At 36.2% G+C, this 20,600-nt stretch overlaps 1 protein-coding gene across 1 annotated transcript; it reads left to right on the top strand.

Moving 5' to 3' along the window:
• The first annotated feature begins 1,848 nt into the window (after nucleotides 1–1,848).
• Nucleotides 1,849–20,597, top strand: LOC131428747 (gustatory receptor for sugar taste 64e-like). Its single transcript, XM_058592790.1, has 6 exons — nucleotides 1,849–1,885; nucleotides 1,952–2,212; nucleotides 2,270–2,891; nucleotides 2,952–3,114; nucleotides 16,073–16,162; nucleotides 20,482–20,597. The coding sequence occupies exons 1-6, from the start codon at nucleotides 1,849–1,851 to the stop codon at nucleotides 20,569–20,571; spliced, it is 1,263 nt and encodes a 420-aa protein (XP_058448773.1). The 3' UTR covers nucleotides 20,572–20,597.
• Nucleotides 20,598–20,600: the final 3 nt, after the last annotated feature.

The raw sequence follows: 20,600 nt of genomic DNA, 5'->3' as shown, positions 1-20,600 counted from the left end.
AGACAATTTACTTGGCTAGGGGAATTGGTCTGCTTAGTAGCATATACTCTCACGCATCCAGTTTCTCTCTAATATAGGTCTCTCATTCAGCTATGTCGAGCAAAGCATTCACAGCAGATGTTTTTTGTTGCTTCGTTCGTTCGAGGATTCACAATACAAACCCTGCCAATCACACAGGAAAATTTCGTCAAATATTCGCGATACAATTTGCGTGCCCGGATTTTAGCCGTAAAAATTTGTTTATTATTACTGCACATGCGTATCATTATTGCACAAAAGTTGGTGACATTTTAATTTCTCTAGTCGCAGTACGTACCGAAAGATCTGGTCTCTTTTGCAATATTTGCTTCACCTTCGCGTCCTTCTGATGGTTTCGGAGATCATTTTTTGCTCCACTCTCAGCCTTCCTGGCTGTTGCTAAACGTGTGTCGAAAGACGTTATTGACAGTGCTAGCAAGAAAACCAAGATTTTTTGCATGTTTTCTTACTGACAGATCCGGCAGATGCGACTGCACAAAATTGCTTTTCGCGTTTTAAATCTAAAAGCTTTTAATATTACCAAAAATTGAAAGACATGTGCTCATCAGTCTGCGAAATATTTCACGCATAACGAAGTATTTACAGAGATATACGTGTTTAGAAGTGTCTAGATTTTGTAGCGGCAAGTCTTAGTTACGGCTGTGAAGCAGTAATCCAGGTACAAGATACTTTTCCACGTGAACATTCATTTCATAATTATTAATACTTAACAGAAACTGAAATAACGCGAAATTTGATTTGACTCAAGCAAAACGCGTATACTGGCAAACATTTTACGCGTAAAATGAGGTGCTCGTATATTTATGCCTTGGGCGATAATTTCAGATAAATAATAAATTCGGTGAAATTACCGATTCGGCGAAACAGCTTTCTGCGAAATGGCTTTCGGTGAAACGGTTCTGGGTGAAATAACTTTCGGTGAGGAAGGATTTGGGACCTAAAATCATCAAATTTTCCATAATTTCGGAGATTTTTAGAGATGAGCAAGGTCGCTGAATTCAACTTAATATTCGTCATTTCATGAAAACCGAAAAGGAATGAAACTGTGAATATTCTTTTCAGAAAGTGCAAGTAATAGCATTTATTCTGATTGCTCAGTGGTTATACCTAATTTTGTATGATTTTCTATGATTAAATGAACAAATTAACTTGTAGTAAAAGTTAACAGATACAACCTAATTCCTGAAAATGGGACTCATAAGAAGGGTCTAATTTTCGTGTCTGCTAACCTGATGAAGGTGTAAGTAATAACAAGTTTATAACTGGAAGTAATTTTTGTAATTCATTCTAATACGAATTTTGGAATAGGTGCTTGCTGGAAAGTAAAGTTGAACTAAGAGTTAAATTCAAGCAACTTTTCACTGAACAGTCGAAGTCTAAAAGTAGAAAATAAAATGATTCAAAAAGATTTTTCATATTAAAACCGTTTCCTTGTACTCGTCTGATGGTGGATTGTGTAGAAACTCACCATTGTAGTCATTTGGTTCCGAAAGCTAATTTCCCAGTGCATCCAGAACATAAAGAGAAGTAACGCCATTGAACACATCGAAATCCATAAGCCATCCCGAATGGGCATCAATGTTTAGTATCGAACCTACACACAAGGTCGAGGCAGTAGCTGAATTGAATTTTATATCACGGTCAATGATGATGAAGCAGAAAAAAGAGCATCTGTCTGTAAAAGTAGCTGATATCAGCGAGGGACAGCACAGGGTTTGTAGTTCAGTAAGCTTTTTTCATTTGTACGGACATCCTCGGTTTGTGACAGTCCTTTTCTGGGAAATTCCGTTCAAGCTATCTGAATGGAACATGGTTGACAATTATATTTTTGTGCAACCAATCGAAAGTAATTGTTTTTTCCGCGTTCGCGGGATTAGGGAAACTTCTGATAAAAAACCTTTTTATTTTTCAGAGGAGTTCAAACATAGGACGCAGGTATCATTTGGCAGGGATGGTACCTTCTTAGCCGTCATTAGACCAATTATTATGCTTGGTCAAACATTCGGAATCTTTCCCGTTCTGGGATATGGAGCTGCCGAGGCAGGCAGAATTTATTTTAAGGTATTTTCATTTAGAATGTTTTACACAGTGTTGGTTCAGTTGGGTGGATCAATGATGTCCGGATTTTCATTGGCTACCTTTTGGACGGTTGGAGTGGAGTTTTCAAAGATTTGTACGTTGATTCAGATACAGATATTAGGCATCATTTATAAGCTCTTATTCTTTTCAGTATCCTGGATGTTCTTCACTCTCAATCTACTAATTTCATTGGGTTTCACCATGTTAGCTCGAAACTGGTCCCAACTGATGATAGAATGGGAAAACACGGAGCAGAGCCTTCCCCAGAAGCCTAAACTATCGGCAAGCAATAGTAGGTTGCGTCGGAAGGCTAAGGTAATCATGTCTACTTTAATGCTAAGTGCACTGTTCGAACACGTACTTGCCAAGCCAGCCGGTTTATATCGAGCTTATAAGTGCGGAATATCCAATCTTGTAGAGGCTCATTTCATGCAAGCCTTCCCGGAGCTATTTTCGTTTATCCCGTATGACATCTACGTCGGATCCGTTTGCCAGGTCATCACTACTATATTAACGTTTTACTGGAACTTCATCGATCTCTTTCTGATCGTGATCAGCATAGGATTGCGACATAACCTGAGACATGTGAACGACATCATCATTAGTTCGAAATCGGAGTACAGTTCGTATCAGTTCTGGCATGCTCACTGGAAACACTACCAGAGGGCTTGTGAATTGATTCAACTGTTTAAGAAGAAGATGGCTTTCTTTGTGGCCATTTCGTTTGCAAACAATTTGTTCTTTATTTGTATACAGATGCTGGGTTTGTTGAAGTAAGTTTTTCGAATGAATTGCTCAAAAAAATAAGAAATTTATAGTTGATTTTATTTCAGAGAATACCCCGAGTTCCTAATGACGATCTATTATTGGTACTCGTTTGGTCATTTGGTGGTGCGCATGGTGCTAGTAGCTCTGTCTGCTGCCGATATTCACGATGAGTCTAAAAGATTGTTGCCGCTATTCCGCACTTTACCGACGCAGTATTACAACAAAGAGGTAAGTCAGTCAATGCAATAGCTCAGGTGTTCACTAGATAGCGCCGAACAATTGAAGTTATGATTTCACTGAACTGCCACATATACAGCAAAACCTCTGTTTACGAACTGAAGCGGAGTTTCGGAGTTTGTAAAAATCTGTCTCATTCTACCTAGTGGTGCAGTGAGTCTTTGCTCACTACTTGTAATATGAGCATTTGATGCAAGCTTCTTTTCAGATTTTTTTTACTGCTATTGCCGGTTTCGAAATAGCACAGCAAATTGAACTTACAAAACCTATATAATGGCAGTTGCAGCACAGTTTCACAGAGTTAAAAAAATGAATAGGTTTTATGCAAGACACGGCCGAGCACGATTACATTAAAATGAAATGATTCTAAGGTACCCATAATAAATACAAAAATAATAATGATGGTGGATGCACTAAACAGTGACAAATTAAAAATTTACTCTACTTTTAGCGTTTAGTTTTTTACGAATGATCAAATTGTCAATTAGATTCTTTCAGACCTATTGATTCTACTCTATTTTGGTGCCTTCCACAAATTTATACATTTTTGAAAAATGTCCCTTTCATGGAAATTAAATTTTGATGATTGCAAAATTACATAAAAGATCAATTTTGGATACGAACAACCTCAAGATACAAATCTGGACAAATGAAACTATTTTATATCATAATAATTTTCAAGACAGAGAACGTGCAAACTTATTCATTTTATAAACAGTGATTAGAAAAGATTTTATGTATTTTGATCGAGAAATGTGAATGTGAAAAATGTGAATAACCGTCAACAAAAAAATCTTATTAATAGTGTAATTTCAATGATCTTTCGTTAAAAAGCATCTATAATCTTCGGAAAGTGTCTGAAAATACAAAGGCAACAATACAAGGAAGAAAACAAGTGACACAGTCCGCACAACATATTTGGTTACTTTCATTGATTTTCACAGTTGCATATTAGGAACCAATGCATACGCAAACAAATTCCTTAATTTCTTTCTTATTGTAACTGGATCGTATTAATACATGAACAAACGTTGCCATAGTTAAAAGGCATGTAGTGATAAGATGCTTGTTGTTTTGATGTAAATGATAATTTAACTGAAACTGACGGTGAACCAAGTTCAGTGAGGGGTCCTTTTGAAATGATACAAGTAAAATCGCAGATCAGCTTATTTTGAGTTTATATCTGATACTATATTATATTGTAACTAATAATTCTATATGTGTGAGTCTGTGAAAATTATTTGTACTAGGTTCCGAATCATTTGAAGCGTTTTATTCGTTGTGGGATAACAACTTGTTCAAATTGATATTGCATAACGATTTGCTTTGCATTGCATTGTTTTTGTTACACTTAGTCTGGATTCCTTCTATGAGAAGTTTCTTGGAAGCAAGATTAGCCCAAAATGTTATGTTTTATAAGACTAAATAAAATTCTAATTATTCAATTAGATTACACGATTATTGTTTGGTTAAATAATAGGGTCTGAGGGCTTATACTGAGAGAGAGTTCATTGTGTTTAGCTACATTTAATGGAAAAAAGTATCTATGATTATCATCATAACACAACTTTATACTGAATCTCTTTCCGCGCCACCGTGTTGTTCGTATGTAAATGGAGATTTCAGTATGCACATGTCACGTTGACGAATTAAAACATTTCTAAACGTACAATATTAAAGCTTTTGAATCAAGGTAAACGAGACAAATCCATCCACAAATCTTCGAGATACAAGCGCTTCAATTTAGGTCCGAAAAATCAATCTAAATTGGCCTACTAGTTACCGGAGAATCAAAATAAATATCTAACTTGTATTCAATACCAGTGAATATGGTACCAATACACCGCACACATACAAAAGCGACTATCCAGCGAGCGAATGAATGTAACTTTAAGCTTTGTCATCCACTCACCCTTCTTCGTTGGCAGCCAAAGGTAAACTAAAGCCAAAAAGTATCTGGGCATATATTTAGAGATTCCTTACTGCGCAAATCGGACAAGAGGATGACATCATTGACGCACTGTGACTGGGATTGGCTCATGAAAACATAGTTCAATTCAAACCAATTTCTCAATGGTATGCAATTGAAATACTTGAACGACGTTACCTCATAAGTTTAAGTTAAATGTTTCCGAATCGATTGGTAGCTAAATTTTATAAATCCATCAACAAATGACGGAGTTATGAGCGTTCAAAACAGTTATATCAGTCGTCATATCGCCTGAAATTATTTTTTTGAATTTATGTTTTTAACTGCAGCATTATCAAACGTTAATGTTCTTTTCTATTATTTTACTGATTACTTGGCCTACAATGAACGAACTACGACTAATTCATATTCACAACATTAACTTTGGCCCGAAGAAGAAATATCATCAGAAATTATTGTGAATTTGTAAAAAACTTTTGCTCAGAGCTGCAAATTGTCAGTCATGTTAAATGACCTTGACAGACTGACTAAAATCATCGTCAACTGTAATCGGTACGGTCAATGTGTCTGTCAAATGAGATACCCGATAGTTCTATCAAAGATAAATGATAAAGACATGTACGTGCTTATAAATATTAAAAAAAATGTGGTTCGTACCTTCTGAAATGACCGCACTCACCGCGTTGCTTTTCGATTGGTGCCAAAAAAGCTGAATTTCATTAAAAAACAGCGTCGTGTTGATGTGGCCAAAGAGATGATTTCCAACGCAGATAGTGACCCCACATTCATCGAATGCATCATAACTGGTGATGAGGTGTGGATCTATGAACATGACATCGAAACCGCATAACAATCGACCGAATGGCGCTTCGAAGGCGAGTCGAAACCATCCATTATAAAAATCACCACACGAAAATTTTTCAACTTCTTTGTATAGACGCCAAACAAAAACTAATCGTACGATATGCGTCAAAATTTGACAGAATGTGTATAAAAGTGTTGCCAACGTTGAGAGAATAAAAGTTTACCGATTGGACAAGCGCGGGAGTTTTAAAATGAAAATTCCGGTGAAAATTTTTTGATCATATGGTATACAAATGAGCTACCGAACCTAAAGGGTTCTCACGGTTTGACATTTGCATTATGAATGTATGATCGGAACTCGGCAGTGCAACCAATTTATCATCATTGGTGCCAGATCGTGACTGTCATGCCTGGAAATATGTTTGTGGTTCTAAGACCAAGTCGAAGTATACTTAGTCAAAGACAGACGACTTTCTTGTTTTCTCTCTCATTCTCCTATTCCCTGATGAAGTAAAAAAACATGAGAGTACTAACATAAACATAAATTGATAAAGTTCATCGTTCTTTGCAAAAACTCATCGGAGTTTATTGGTGTAAATGAATTTAATTCAATGTTTATGCTGTTTGATTAATATTTAGTCACATCGTAATCAAGCAGTGACAGGAAAAATGAAGATAATATCAATCGCATCGGCAATCAATGAGCGTCCTGGTGAGTGAAATATCAAGAGAATTTAAGTTATGACAGATCGGCTCTCAGACACTCAATATATGATGATTGGTAGAGACTGGTTGGCAGCAGTCCAGTGACATAAGCTTTCCAATCTTCGTCGTGCAAAGTTGCTAGTTGATAGTGACATTTAGCAGCTCTGCTTTTGCTACGCAAACTAATGTTTTCGACATGAAGGAATGAAGAATGGAGCAGAGATGACCAAGATAAATACTTTTAATTGATTCCACAAATTTTCTCGTGACTTTTTGTTTGTCATTGCGTGTTAAGGCTCAATCGTAGACTGGAGACGTTTAAAAATTTTAATGCAAATTCTTGCGATTATCGGTAAAAAAATAGAATTGTTAAAACTGTTGTCCTTAAACTGCTTCACCGTTAGTCTGGTGATATTACTTAATCGTGTTTGATGGATGTTCGTAGCATGATAATCATAGGATTAATTTTCGATTGACAATCTAGCGATAAAATGAGACATTCTAAAGTTCAAATTACCTTTTTATTGAATATTGTGTCCATTAACTTTTACATGAACACTGAATTCGTTAAGTAATCGTATCAATAGTCGTCTCATTAGTCGAACCACCACATAATTTTGCATAATACTTGATTTACAATTAATAAATGGTGTTTAGTTCGGTCCTGAGAATCAATATCAGAAGAAATTATATGAAGAAATGTGGAGTTCTTCTGTTGTAGCGGAGGAGTGATTATACCAATATTTTTCATATCTTTCAAGTCAATGAATGAAACACTAGATCACTCAACTAATGGTTTTTACATGCTACGATTTCTCCTTCATATATGATATTCACGATTTGCATTTGGTAATTGGTCGTTCGAAAAATGGAATGATTAGCTTAAGCAGATTAGAAATATCATGAAGCAGTCAGTAATCCATCCTTAAAAATTTACTTCAAGCTTTACGAGGTTTCGAGGTTAGTTATTAGCTGTTCTAAGAAATACTGTAAACCAGATAGACATCCAGCCGAAGCGCCTGCAGCAAGTTCCGAAGACCCAAAAAGAACGTATAAATTCGCATCGTCGATTTTCTATACAAACAAAATTTTCTTTTAAACTTAATATTTTCAGTTTTTTGCGTTTTTTGATCGATCCACCTTGCTCGCTATGCTTCTCTTTTTCCTGAGCCTTCCTAATCACATTCAAGAACCATTTTCAAATGTTTGTTGTCTGGATGATGACATGCCCTGCCGATCGTAGCTGTCCAGTTTCAGCTGGACGTATGATAGGAATGAATGAATACACGAATTAATGAACCACCACAATATCGTCGCCACGCACTGTTATTGGAGTAGAAAGGTGTTAAATTTTAAAGCCTTTCCCTCTTATACATTTTGTTTCGAAGGATTTACTGTTAGTCCGGTCTCAGTTTGGTTAATCCGTCTTTATGAGCTTGAGCCGTTTGACTTCAGCTGTCTTGTTGAGCAGTTTCAACAACTTGGCTATTCATACCATGTGATACAGAACGTCGACGAACATTTAACCTTAAAACTGATAGTTTTTTAGATTTCGCTTGATTTCTAATTTTCCTTGACTTTGTGCTTGGTATCTAGGAATACTTTTTTTTGCAAAAGAACTATAATTTAATTGTTCTTTAGAATTTTTACTAAATATAGTTACCGTATAATAAAACCTAAATATTTGTCAATTCATTAGTTCTGATTCATGTTTCTCTCACCGATCCTTCCTTATGAAAATTCTTTCTTAAGTCCTGAACTCAAGTTGTAGATGGAAAAGCATGGTATTTCGTTCTAAGGACATGTGCTACATGATCTTAGAACTAAATACCATGCGTCTCCATCGGATGATGACAGTTTGATGGAGACGCATGGCTTTCCGAATGACGCATGGCTTTCCACATTTTTAAAAAATCTGAAAAAAAATACAGCGTTATGTACTCATAAATGATTAATTTTTATTTAAAATCTAAAGTGGTACCAAAATTTTAAGTGCGATTAAAAAAAATTCGAAAATTTTGAACATTTTTTTTCACATGAAATACATTTTGAAAAATTCTGAAAAAAATCAGAAAAGTTTCCCATAATCCCTAAAATATTCCTGATTTTTTAAAATTTTTTTTGCTAAAGAGGTTTTTGAAAAAAATAAATAAAATGAAAATCAGAAGAACCACCCATATGGTAGTTAAAGGGTTAAATATTTTAACCCTTTAACTACCAATATGACAGTTAAAGGGTTAAAATGTTGGGGAAATTATCTCCAATATAAATCCTGTCAAACAGCGTATATTAATTTTTGTTCTGCTTGGGGGCAGTTTTTATATGAAAACCCGGCTACACATTTTTCACCATTGTTTCCGGTACTTACGGAGTCGGAAAGTGGGGATTGGTTAAGCCGAAGTCGTCAATCATTTTACATAAACTAACAAAAACAAAACTTGTCCACCGAATGGCGCTAGTGAGCTCATAATTTGACGATAGAAGATTTATTTTGAGATATTTCAAAACTCTGATGATATAGAAAGCTAGTGTTTTCGGAAAGAATGTTCCGGATTTCAAAACAGATCAAATGGTGTAAACAGTAGTTGAAAATTCTCCAATTGGGGACGCTAATGTGCAAATCAGGGTTGGAAATTCATGTTGATTCATCCAAATGGTTTTTACGAGAAGGTGTTCTAGGGTTTCAATACCTATTAAATGATTGACCAAACAGTTCTTATTGTATCTAAAAGGTAGTCTTCAGTAACTGAGAATCAGAATTATTTACGAGAGTGATGTTATCGATATAATAAGAACTCATTCATTCAATGGGCATTGAAACCTTAAAACACCTTCTCGAAGAAACTATTTTAATAAGTTAACATGATACTGTTTACACAATTTGATCTGTTTTTAACTCCGGAACATTCTTTCCGAAAACACCAACATTCTATATCATCAAATTTTAAAGATATAATAGAATCAATTTTCTTCCCTAGCCCTCTTGCACCACTCCCAAGTAACATTTTTAATATTAATAAATACTTGTAGCTGTCTTCAATGCTACATAATAAATCTTGCATTGAAACTATAAGCTCCACGAAAGTCTACCGAAAACCTCTATAAGATAATGTTCCTGCCAAGTGGACCATACCTCATAAGGTATATAAAGCAAAGTGAAGAATCAGCATAAACCTGCGTTGAAACTCTTAATTCAAGAAAATTTTGAAACCAGCTTTACGATCAACATTAAATTTTTTCGGATGGAATGAATAAACTGTGGTTTTGATGATATTTTTCTTGACTATGTGTGTGTCATGTCTGCTTTGAATGCAATCAGTAAGAATATATTAGATTTTAATTACGAGTTTGAGGCTTTTTCCGAACACATGCGCATTTATTCTTATCGTGAATGTATGGATAAAAATAAGAACTATAACTATTCGCTTTGAAATAAATGCGGTTTTTGTGAAGATCTCCATGATTTATGAAATTAATTTTTTGTGATTCATCGTCTTTTTGTATAAAACTATTTCGTGGCTTTAAAACTTGTGCATACGTTCTTAAAATGAATCATGAAAGTCCATCATATTTCCTCGTTTTTGCATTTCGAAGTTTATTTGATGTCGGCCATGAAATTTTCTTTAATGCAAATTACACTTAACCTAAGAAGTAATAAATCAAATAGTCCATGCATTAAGAGTGTTTGCATGGTTTTATTCTAGTACAAATTGTTTTATTTTTAGTCCAGATGTTAGTCTAGGTAAAGGGTTTTATAGAAGATTTAAAAACTATGATATTACTTGTCAAAAGAGATACTTATTATAGTTGTCATAAAACATGTAGTGATTGAAAAATCAATTACAGAACTCCTATTAATTATAATCAAACCCATAAGGCATTAGAATTGTTACTTGGGCTGGGTGCCTGAGTTCCTAACTAATCTTAATTTCATAATGTAGGCATAAAGACATTCCGAACATTTTTTGTAGAAGACAAAATCACTCTAAATCTTTTAGTTCAAAAATTAAAAGATTTAGAGCGATTTTGATAATGAAATTTGCACCATAGCAAACACACTAATTCCATCTGATGGAGTGATTCCGAAATATACTTTTAACTTGTTAATAAACTTTGAGTCTCTCGAAAAGTTGTTTGAAGATTCCAGATGCTAAAATATTCGCGATATTTCATGTTGGAATAATTTTCTCTATTGTAAACATATTAGTTATTTCAAGCTCTTTTCAAAGTGCCCCTGGCGGATTAATTTTCATAATTGTCTACCAAATGATTTGGAATGGTGGGTCTGAGTAATTATAACAAGTTTGAAGAAGACTGCATGGTGCTATCTGTTGACAGGAGCAAGATAATCGTTCATAGCTACGAAATCCCATATGCTCCGGGTCTCGTATAACGCGGATTCGTTTTTCACGCCCCCGGTGAACCGCGTTATACGAGACCCTTCTGTATGTATGAAATCATAAGATCTTTTATTTGATCTTAAGTTTGTTAGAATCGGCCAAACCATCGCTTAGAAAAGTGAGTTCGTTCCATTTTAAAGTTTGTGATAACTGTTTCCCGTGTTTCCGGAACCGGAAGCCGGGGACTGCTATCGCCGGAATGGATACGTTTGGCCTATCGATTGGAACTGGTTTGAGCCCCAGCAACCCCATTTTCTCTGTATCCTGTAATTTCGGAACTGAAAGTCGGATCAGATAAAATTCAGAAGTTTTGTATAGAACTATGAGACCGTTCATTTGAATCTAAGTTTGTAAAAATCGGTTAAGCCACCTCCGAGAAATGTTAATGCGAAAAAAAACGTTATATTCACATACACACACATACACACAAATACATTTTGCGTACTCGACGGACTGAGTCAAATGGTACTCGGCCCAGTCTGATTTCACAATGATTTTAGAATCGTTTTGCGGCCTTACCTTCACGAAACATTTCCGATCAACGCCGAGGGAGACCGTTCATTTGAATCTAAGTTTGTAAAAATCGGTTAAGCCCTCTCCGAGAAATGTTAGTGCGAAAAAAAACGTTATATTCACATATACACACATACACACAAATACATTTTGCGTACTCGACGGATTGAGTCAAATGGTACTCGGCCCAGTCTGATTTCACAATGATTTTAGAATCGTTTTGCGGCCTTACCTTCACGAAACATTTCCGATCAACGCCGGGTAATTTATTTATTTATTTATTTGTCGTCAAACTATAGTAGACCATTACATTGGATTGATTACATTTTAACACGTGTGATATTTTCTAAAATAAACATTAATGTGCATTATGTTCTAGGACCTAGGTCGTATTGAATTAAAAGTTTGTTTGAGCTGGGCTGTCGTCATTGTAAAGTTAATTGCTCCGCAATGTTTATTATAAGTTGACATCATTTTATTTAATGGGCCAAATTTAGCATAGTTGGTACGATAATGACTAATATAGAATATAGCTCGGTTTCGTAATTGCCGGGAAGGTATATAAAAATTAAGTTTAGACAGAAGTCCAGATGAATTAACCCGATGTGTAACGATGTTATGTATAAACGAAACCATTAATTGTTCTCGACGCTCTTCTAGTGTGTGGATGGCAATGAGCTTTGTATGATGATAGAGGAAATCTTGCCCAACCTAACTTACGGAGTGCAAATAATAGGAATTGCTTTTGAACTGATTCTATACGTTCCTTGTGAGTGATTGAGAATGGGGACCAAACAATGCTACAATATTCAAGTATATACCTTACGTAGGCAATATATAATGTTTTAATCGTGTAAGGATCGCAAAAATAATAGCTGAAGCGTTTTATAAATGCAAGCATGTTATTAGCTTTGCCTATTATCGTATTATAGTGATCGATGAAAGTCAACTTTTTATCTAAAATTACTCCTAGATCTCTAATTCTAATACATCTTTCTACTGTTTGATCGCCTAGTTTAATTGTGATATCTGGTGTGTTTTGTTTCCTACTGAAAGCTATTACTTTACATTTATTGACGTTCAGTTTCAAAAGGCTTTTGTTAAACCAGACATGGAACGTTTGCACTTCATCTTGAAATACCACCTTGTCTACATCACTTTTTATTTCTAGGAAGAGCTTCATGTCATCGGCATAAATCAACAAGTTCAAAAAGTTTAGGAATGCAGGGGATAATTGCAATTCCTCGATAATTACACACATCTGATTTTTTTCCACTTTTGTAAATCGGTACCAAATAGGAGTCCTTCCAGATTTTAGGAAAAATACCGGTCATGAGTGATTTATTGAAAAGCCAAAACAAGGGTGTGGCTAGTTCTAACGATAGTTTTTTCATGAATATGGGAGGAATTCCATCAGGTCCGGGACCTTTAGAGATATCTAATTTATTGAGCGCTTGCATAATATCTTGGACACTAATGTGATGGATATTAATGCCACAAGCATGTTAAGGGAAGAAATTAAAATATTCACGGTCTCGATCCTCTTCGGAAAACGTAGTATAGGTTTCTTGGAACTAATTTGCAAATAGTGTACAAATATCTTCCGAGTTGTCAGCAGTCTTACCCTTGAAAAACATTTTTGAGGGAAAATTATTAGATTTCAGTTTTTGTTTTACGTAATTGAAGAAATTCTTCGGGCAAGATTTGATTTCACTCTCCGTTTTTAATAGTACTCCTTGGAAGCGATTTCAATTGGTCACAAGTTTTTAAGTAAGTACCTAAGTTGACGCTACTACTGTCTCTTTTATATTTTTTGTGGGCCTTCGGTTTTCAATTTTTCAGATTTTTAATGTTATCATTATACCATATTGGATATTTATAGTTAGGTCGTCGTCTAATTCTCCTAAAAGGTACCTGATCATTAATAGTATCAAATAAAATCTTATAACATATCCACAGAAGTATCAACATTAGACGCCCTGAAAATGGTTTGCCAATCAATGTTACTTAATTTTAACTTTATGTTATCATAATTTGCCAAGTCATACTGAAAGACTTCGTCATACTCATATTCATCGGGTCTATTATACTCATGAACAAATATGGACAACTCAATTGCAGTGTGAAATCTTTCATTTTTCCATAAGGGGGTAAGGGATTCGGTAAGACAGAAGTCTTCTTGTGAATTTGTTAGTAAAAAATCTAAGTAACAGTTTTGCTGATTTTTAACGTAATTAATTTGGTTGAGTCCTAGACATGCAACTTGATCAAGGATATATTGGAGGGTTTCATTCTCTTCTACCACTGGTAGTGGGATGCTCTCATTTTCAGAGTCTGGGAAAAAGTCAATGTCACGTTGATTGAAGTCACCATAAATGTGTACTTTCATTCCGGAAGGAAGGTTAGTTACAAGTGTTGTTTGGGGGAAAATACACTGAGCAGAAAATATGTGTTTCCTCTGCCAGACGAGTTTTCACCCATACGTGCTTGAATTACGCATACGTGCTCGAATATCATCTCTGAACACATTGTAATTATTGCCGAAAACTTCTTCACTCCCAACACTTTCATCCCAGCTTGTTTCTGTAGCTAAGATTATTGCATAAGAACTACTTAATATTTTATTACAAATTTCAGTCATTTTCAACGCACTTTTCATTCTATTAAAATTCTGGCCATAAACTATGACCTCCAATGATGACTTATTAAATTGTGCAGCATTTGGATGATAAGCATTATAATCAATAGAGTTGTCGTCGTTTTCTTCTCCTAAGGGGTGTGTCAATGACGCCGAAAACAAGAGTGTTGAGAATTGAGCGCGCCGTACAAAGTAGCTGACGCACCTTTTGGAGTCATCGGGTTGCATCGTAGCGGCGATCGTCGTGAGTCATTCGCTGGATATGGATTCAATATCTCACCTCTTTGGAATTAAATGGTTGGTCCTAACCTTTCTATATGAGAAAGGCAAAAATAAAATCTTTCGTACTTGTCATATAATTCTTCTATTGTGTATGTCTTGTTAGTTCATGGCCAACAATATGACTTCGGATGTATCGGCTCTCGGTTCCCGTTTCCGGAAGAAACGGAAATAGTATTCAAAAACTCTAAAGCGAAACTCACTTCATCTCAGAGATAGCAGTATCGATTTCCACAATGCAAATCATGTCCTATATGCTGGTATTGAATTACACCCTCATTTCAATCCTTCCAGCTTCGGAATTTCAGATGAATTGTGTTAAAATTTTCAATTCCCCATTTCGAACGAGGATGCGAAAATCGAAAAAAAATTCCTTCCCTTCCCAAGTAGATCTGCATGCGGATGTGGGCGGTATTTATCAGCATGCAGAGATCAATGCAATTTGCACAATGTGAAACAACGTGTTGTTCTCAAGCACGTTGTTTCAGAAAAAAACCAATTTGCCAGCTCAAATTATTCTGATCAATAATGGAGTAGCAACGCAATGCAGTTCATTGGTTTTTGTGACACGAGTGTATGTAACCGTCACCTCAAATGAGTTTGAAAGAAATCGTTTTGCGGCTTATTTTACTCAAATTTTTTCATGATTCTTAAACATGTGCTATTCGATACGTTTTGCTTTTTCGAAAAAAAAATCAACTTTTAAATTGATTGAAATTGAAATATATGAGCTCATGTTCCCAGACTGTAAGATACTATATATAACACCTTGATAGCTGTTCTGTTCTTAATTTTAAATTAAAACTTTAATTTCAAATAATACAATAGCAAAATCAGCAGGCACTCGTCGTCAGCTACGAAACTTTGACTTTGAATAAAGTAACTTTTTTTTTATTGTAGGCTTCCGTTTCTTTCTGTTGTAGAAGTTGACTTCAGGCAATTTAATTCGTTGACAAGCCTTCGCTTCGTTGAACTAAGATTTATAGGCGAGTGAAATCATCGGAGGTTATCTAAACGGTCACAGTCGTCTGAGAAGTTTTTTGGTTGAATTCACCCGGAGTTGAAACGATTTAATGCTTTCAACGTGCGGTAAGGAACATTTGAGCATGGTAGAGTTATTTTTTAAATTCCCAAAATCTTAAAGTTTGACAGAAGAACGTATAGCGTTAATTTTATTCAATCAAAATATCTATTGCAAAATAGTACCTTCAACGATCCGATGGTTCTCTATTAACTAAACTAATCGTTAAAGAATTAGTTATTTAATGAGACGATTGATGTGATGGCTGACATTGCTTCGAGAAAGCAGATATTGACAGCTATCGAAACTTATGCATTGGCCTTACTCCGCTGTAATAGTCTGTGCGAGAAACTTGGACTAGATTGGTCCGCCAGATGTTACTGTTTTTTCCAAGCAGGCTCTGTCTAATTCACCCCTATTTTTCCTTAACCTATATGCTGTTTGGTTGTATTTTCTTAGGCTTATGCTACTTCATTGTGCTAAGCAGTTACAAAAGTTTTCGATTTAATTTCGAGAGTTTTTCGCCTAGAAATAATGAAATCGATTGGACTCGCATTAATGGATAAATGAGATTAGTTGTAGAAAGTTGAATGATGTAAGCTACTAGAATAGATGTTTTTTTGTTATAACTGATCGTAACAGATTGATTTATTTTCTAGATTCAGCGCTTTCATGAACAGGTGGAACACGATACAGTTGCTCTCTCTGGATTTGGATTTTTCTTTCTCACACGGAAATTGATTCTGAAGGTTAGTATTTCACTCATTATGCAATACCAATTTCATAGGTTTTTGTTGCAACTCTTAGTTCGAAATTCATAGTGCTGTTTGTTTTCAGCTAAGTTATACCTATTCACTTTGGGGAATTTTTCCACTTTCAAAACTTCTTGAGCTTATAAGTTTGTTCGAATTAGTTTTCTTTTGAAAGGTGTTCACTCTTCGAAGTAGTATGAATTTTTGGCCTACCATTTATTTTTATCTTCTTTATTATTTTCCTAGGGAATCTCTCGTGTTATATACCTCTCATAGTGTTATATACCATTCGACTCAGTTCGACGAGATCGGAAAATGTTTGTGTGTGTGTATGTATGTATGTATGTATGTATGTATGTATGTATGTATGCGTGTATGTGTGTGCACTTTTCGAAGATATTTGAACGCGCTCAATTTTCTCAGAGATGGCTGAACCGATTTTAACAAACTTGGGCTCGTTTGAAAGTGGTTCCAAGTGGTATAAGTGACGTAACCGACAAAACACATTGATTTTTACCGCTCTTATATATATATATATATATATATATATATATATATATATATATATATATATATATATATATATATATATATATATATATATATATATATATATATATATATATATATATATATATATATATATATATATATATAAGGGTGCTAAAATCACCTCTATTTTCGTTAAGCTCATGCAAAATTTGACCTAAATCGGACATGCGTAAGGGGTACTGCCCGGTGGTAAAGGTTTGACAATTTTCGATCTTGAAAAAGCACCATAGATTTTTTTTCGATTTCGAAAATTTCATGTCCTTCCCCCTATGATGATTTTTCAAGATATATGAAAATTTCACTAAGTAGACTAAGAAGGTTTTTTTTAGATTAGCATCACTGTTCTGATACAATTAGGCAACGCAAATGTCAAGCACTAGTTTGGAAAAATGATGCTGACTGTGTGACATAAACACTGAAGCATGCTTTTGTGAACTACTCGAATCAATCTGAATCAATTGGTGTCAAAATTAGTATCCAAAATTATTTAATAAAAGTATGAAACATATTTTCATGAGACTGTTATGAAAGAAGAGAAAGGCATTATCACATTACTAGGTGCATTAAAAAGGGTTTTTATATTTGTTCTTAGAATTACTACGATGGCGCGCCCATTTTCGGTAATTAAAGAATGATTAAAACTGTCCAACAGAAAAGCCCAATCTACTAAATGATAGTTTAGTCACTTCTTCTAGATACTAATGAATCTTGAAAAAGTTTGATATATAATGAGGAATATTCACTTCTTGATTCTTAAGGCTAGACTCTTGACTCTGGGCTCTGGAACCTGCACTCTGGACTTCAGACACAGGATACTTGTTTCCTGAGTCTTGAGTCTTGACTCTTGACTCTTGACTCTTGACTCTTGACTCTTGACTCTTGACTCTTGACTCTTGACTCTTGACTCTTGACTCTTGACTCTTGACTCTTGACTCTTGACTCTTGACTCTTGACTCTTGACTCTTGACTCTTGACTCTTGACTCTTGACTCTTGACTCTTGACTCTTGACTCTTGACTCTTGACTCTTGACTCTTGACTCTTGACTCTTGACTCTTGACTCTTGACTCTTGACTCTTGACTCTTGACTCTTGACTCTTGACTCTTGACTCTTGACTCTTGACTCTTGACTCTTGACTCTTGACTCTTGACTCTTGACTCTTGACTCTTGACTCTTGACTCTTGACTCTTGACTCTTGACTCTTGACTCTTGACTCTTGACTCTTGACTCTTGACTCTTGACTCTTGACTCTTGACTCTAGACTCTTGACTCTTGACTCTTGACTCTTGACTCTTGACTCTTGACTCTTGACTCTTGACTCTTGACTCTTGACTCTTGACTCCTGACTCTTGACTCTTGACTCTTGACTCTTGACTCTTGACTCTTGACTCTTGACTCTTGACTCTTGACTCTTGACTCTTGACTCTTGACTCTTGACTCTTGACTCTTGACTCTTGACTCTTGACTCTTGACTCTTGACTCTTGACTCTTGACTCTTGACTCTTGACTCTTGACTCTTGACTCTTGACTCTTGACTCTTGACTCTTGACTCTTGACTCTTGACTCTTGACTCTTGACTCTTGACTCTTGACTCTTGACTCTTGACTCTTGACTCTTGACTCTTGACTCTTGACTCTTGACTCTTGACTCTTGACTCTTGACTCTTGACTCTTGACTCTTGACTCTTGACTCTTGACTCTTGACTCTTGACTCTTGACTCTTGACTCTTGACTCTTGACTCTTGACTCTTGTCTCTTGACTCTTGACTCTTGACTCTTGACTCTTGACTCTTGACTCTTGACTCTTGACTCTTGACTCTTGACTCTTGACTCTTGACTCTTGACTCTTGACTCTTGACTCTTGACTCTTGACTCTTGACTCTTGACTCTTGACTCTTGACTCTTGACTCTTGACTCTTGACTCTTGACTCTTGACTCTTGACTCTTGACTCTTGACTCTTGACTCTTGACTCTTGACTCTTGACTCTTGACTCTTGACTCTTGACTCTTGACTCTTGACTCTTGACTCTTGACTCTTGACTCTTGACTCTTGACTCTTGACTCTTGACTCTTGACTCTTGACTCTTGACTCTTGACTCTTGACTCTTGACTCTTGACTCTTGACTCTTGACTCTTGACTCTTGACTCTTGACTCTTGACTCTTGACTCTTGACTCTTGACTCTTGACTCTTGACTCTTGACTCTTGACTCTTGACTCTTGACTCTTGACTCTTGACTCTTGACTCTTGACTCTTGACTCTTGACTCTTGACTCTTGACTCTTGACTCTTGACTCTTGACTCTTGACTCTTGACTCTTGACTCTTGACTCTTGACTCTTGACTCTTGACTCTTGACTCTTGACTCTTGACTCTTGACTCTTGACTCTTGACTCTTGACTCTTGACTCTTGACTCTTGACTCTTGACTCTTGACTCTTGACTCTTGACTCTTGACTCTTGACTCTTGACTCTTGACTCTTGACTCTTGACTCTTGACTCTTGACTCTTGACTCTTGACTCTTGACTCTTGACTCTTGACTCTTGACTCTTGACTCTTGACTCTTGACTCTTGACTCTTGACTCTTGACTCTTGACTCTTGACTCTTGACTCTTGACTCTTGACTCTTGACTCTTGACTCTTGACTCTTGACTCTTGACTCTTGACTCTTGACTCTTGACTCTTGACTCTTGACTCTTGACTCTTGACTCTTGACTCTTGACTCTTGACTCTTGACTCTTGACTCTTGACTCTTGACTCTTGACTCTTGACTCTTGACTCTTGACTCTTGACTCTTGACTCTTGACTCTTGACTCTTGACTCTTGACTCTTGACTCTTGACTCTTGACTCTTGACTCTTGACTCTTGACTCTTGACTCTTGACTCTTGACTCTTGACTCTTGACTCTTGACTCTTGACTCTTGACTCTTGACTCTTGACTCTTGACTCTTGACTCTTGACTCTTGACTCTTGACTCTTGACTCTTGACTCTTGACTCTTGACTCTTGACTTTTGACTTTTGACTGTTGACTCTTGACTCTTGACTCTTGACTCTTGACTCTTGACTCTTGACTCTTGACTCTTGACTCTTGACTCTTGACTCTTGACTCTTGACTCTTGACTCTTGACTCTTGACTCTTGACTCTTGACTCTTGACTCTTGACTCTTGACTCTTGACTCTTGACTCTTGACTCTTGACTCTTGACTCTTGACTCTTGACTCTTGACTCTTGACTCTTGACTCTTGACTCTTGACTCTTGACTCTTGACTCTTGACTCTTGACTCTTGACTCTTGACTCTTGACTCTTGACTCTTGACTCTTGACTCTTGACTCTTGACTCTTGACTCTTGACTCTCAGCTCAGCTCTTGGCTCAGGGCTCAGGGCTCAAGGCTCAGGGCTCAGGGCTAAGGGCTAAGGGCTAAGGGCTCAGGGCTCAGGGCTCAGGGTTCAGGGCGGCTCAGGGCTCATCACTGCACTCTTGAGACTGGACTCTGGAATATAAGCCCTGTACTCAAGACTCTTAATCTAGAACTCTGAACCTGGGATTCTGAACTCGGGACTCTGTATTTGGGACTAGGGATTTGGGAGGCTTTTTTCTTGTTGATTTTTTACTCTTGACTTCTGAATGACTGCTTTCTACTTTAAATTTCTATTTTAACTTTTTTACATCGTTCCACTTTGCTTCAAATCATTGATTGGATCTTACATTACTGCTTCTAATATCAATATCTAATATCACGCTTCATAACTGTCGTTTTCTATTTCAGATTGCCGGCACGATCGTTACTTACGAGCTGGTATTGTTGCAAGTCCATGACGCTGAAGAGAAGCAAGGAGACCATAATCCCTGCACTTGAACATGTTGTTCCCAATGTCCGCACTTATG

This window comes from Malaya genurostris, chromosome 2 (genome assembly GCF_030247185.1).
Source record: "Malaya genurostris strain Urasoe2022 chromosome 2, Malgen_1.1, whole genome shotgun sequence".
NCBI lineage: Eukaryota > Metazoa > Arthropoda > Insecta > Diptera > Culicidae > Malaya > Malaya genurostris.
The sequence above is the reverse complement of the archived record's forward strand: the minus strand, read 5'-3'. Positions and strand labels throughout refer to the sequence as shown.

Bases quoted from the DNA above. Each gene is read 5' to 3' on its own strand.
- LOC131428747 (XM_058592790.1), top strand. From the start codon at position 1,849: ATGGTTGACAATTATATTTTTGTGCAACCAATCGAAA. The intron at 2,213-2,269 runs GTACGTTGATTC...TATTCTTTTCAG, and splicing joins AGTGGAGTTTTCAAAGATTT to TATCCTGGATGTTCTTCACT. The intron at 16,163-20,481 runs GTTAGTATTTCA...TTTCTATTTCAG, and splicing joins CACGGAAATTGATTCTGAAG to ATTGCCGGCACGATCGTTAC.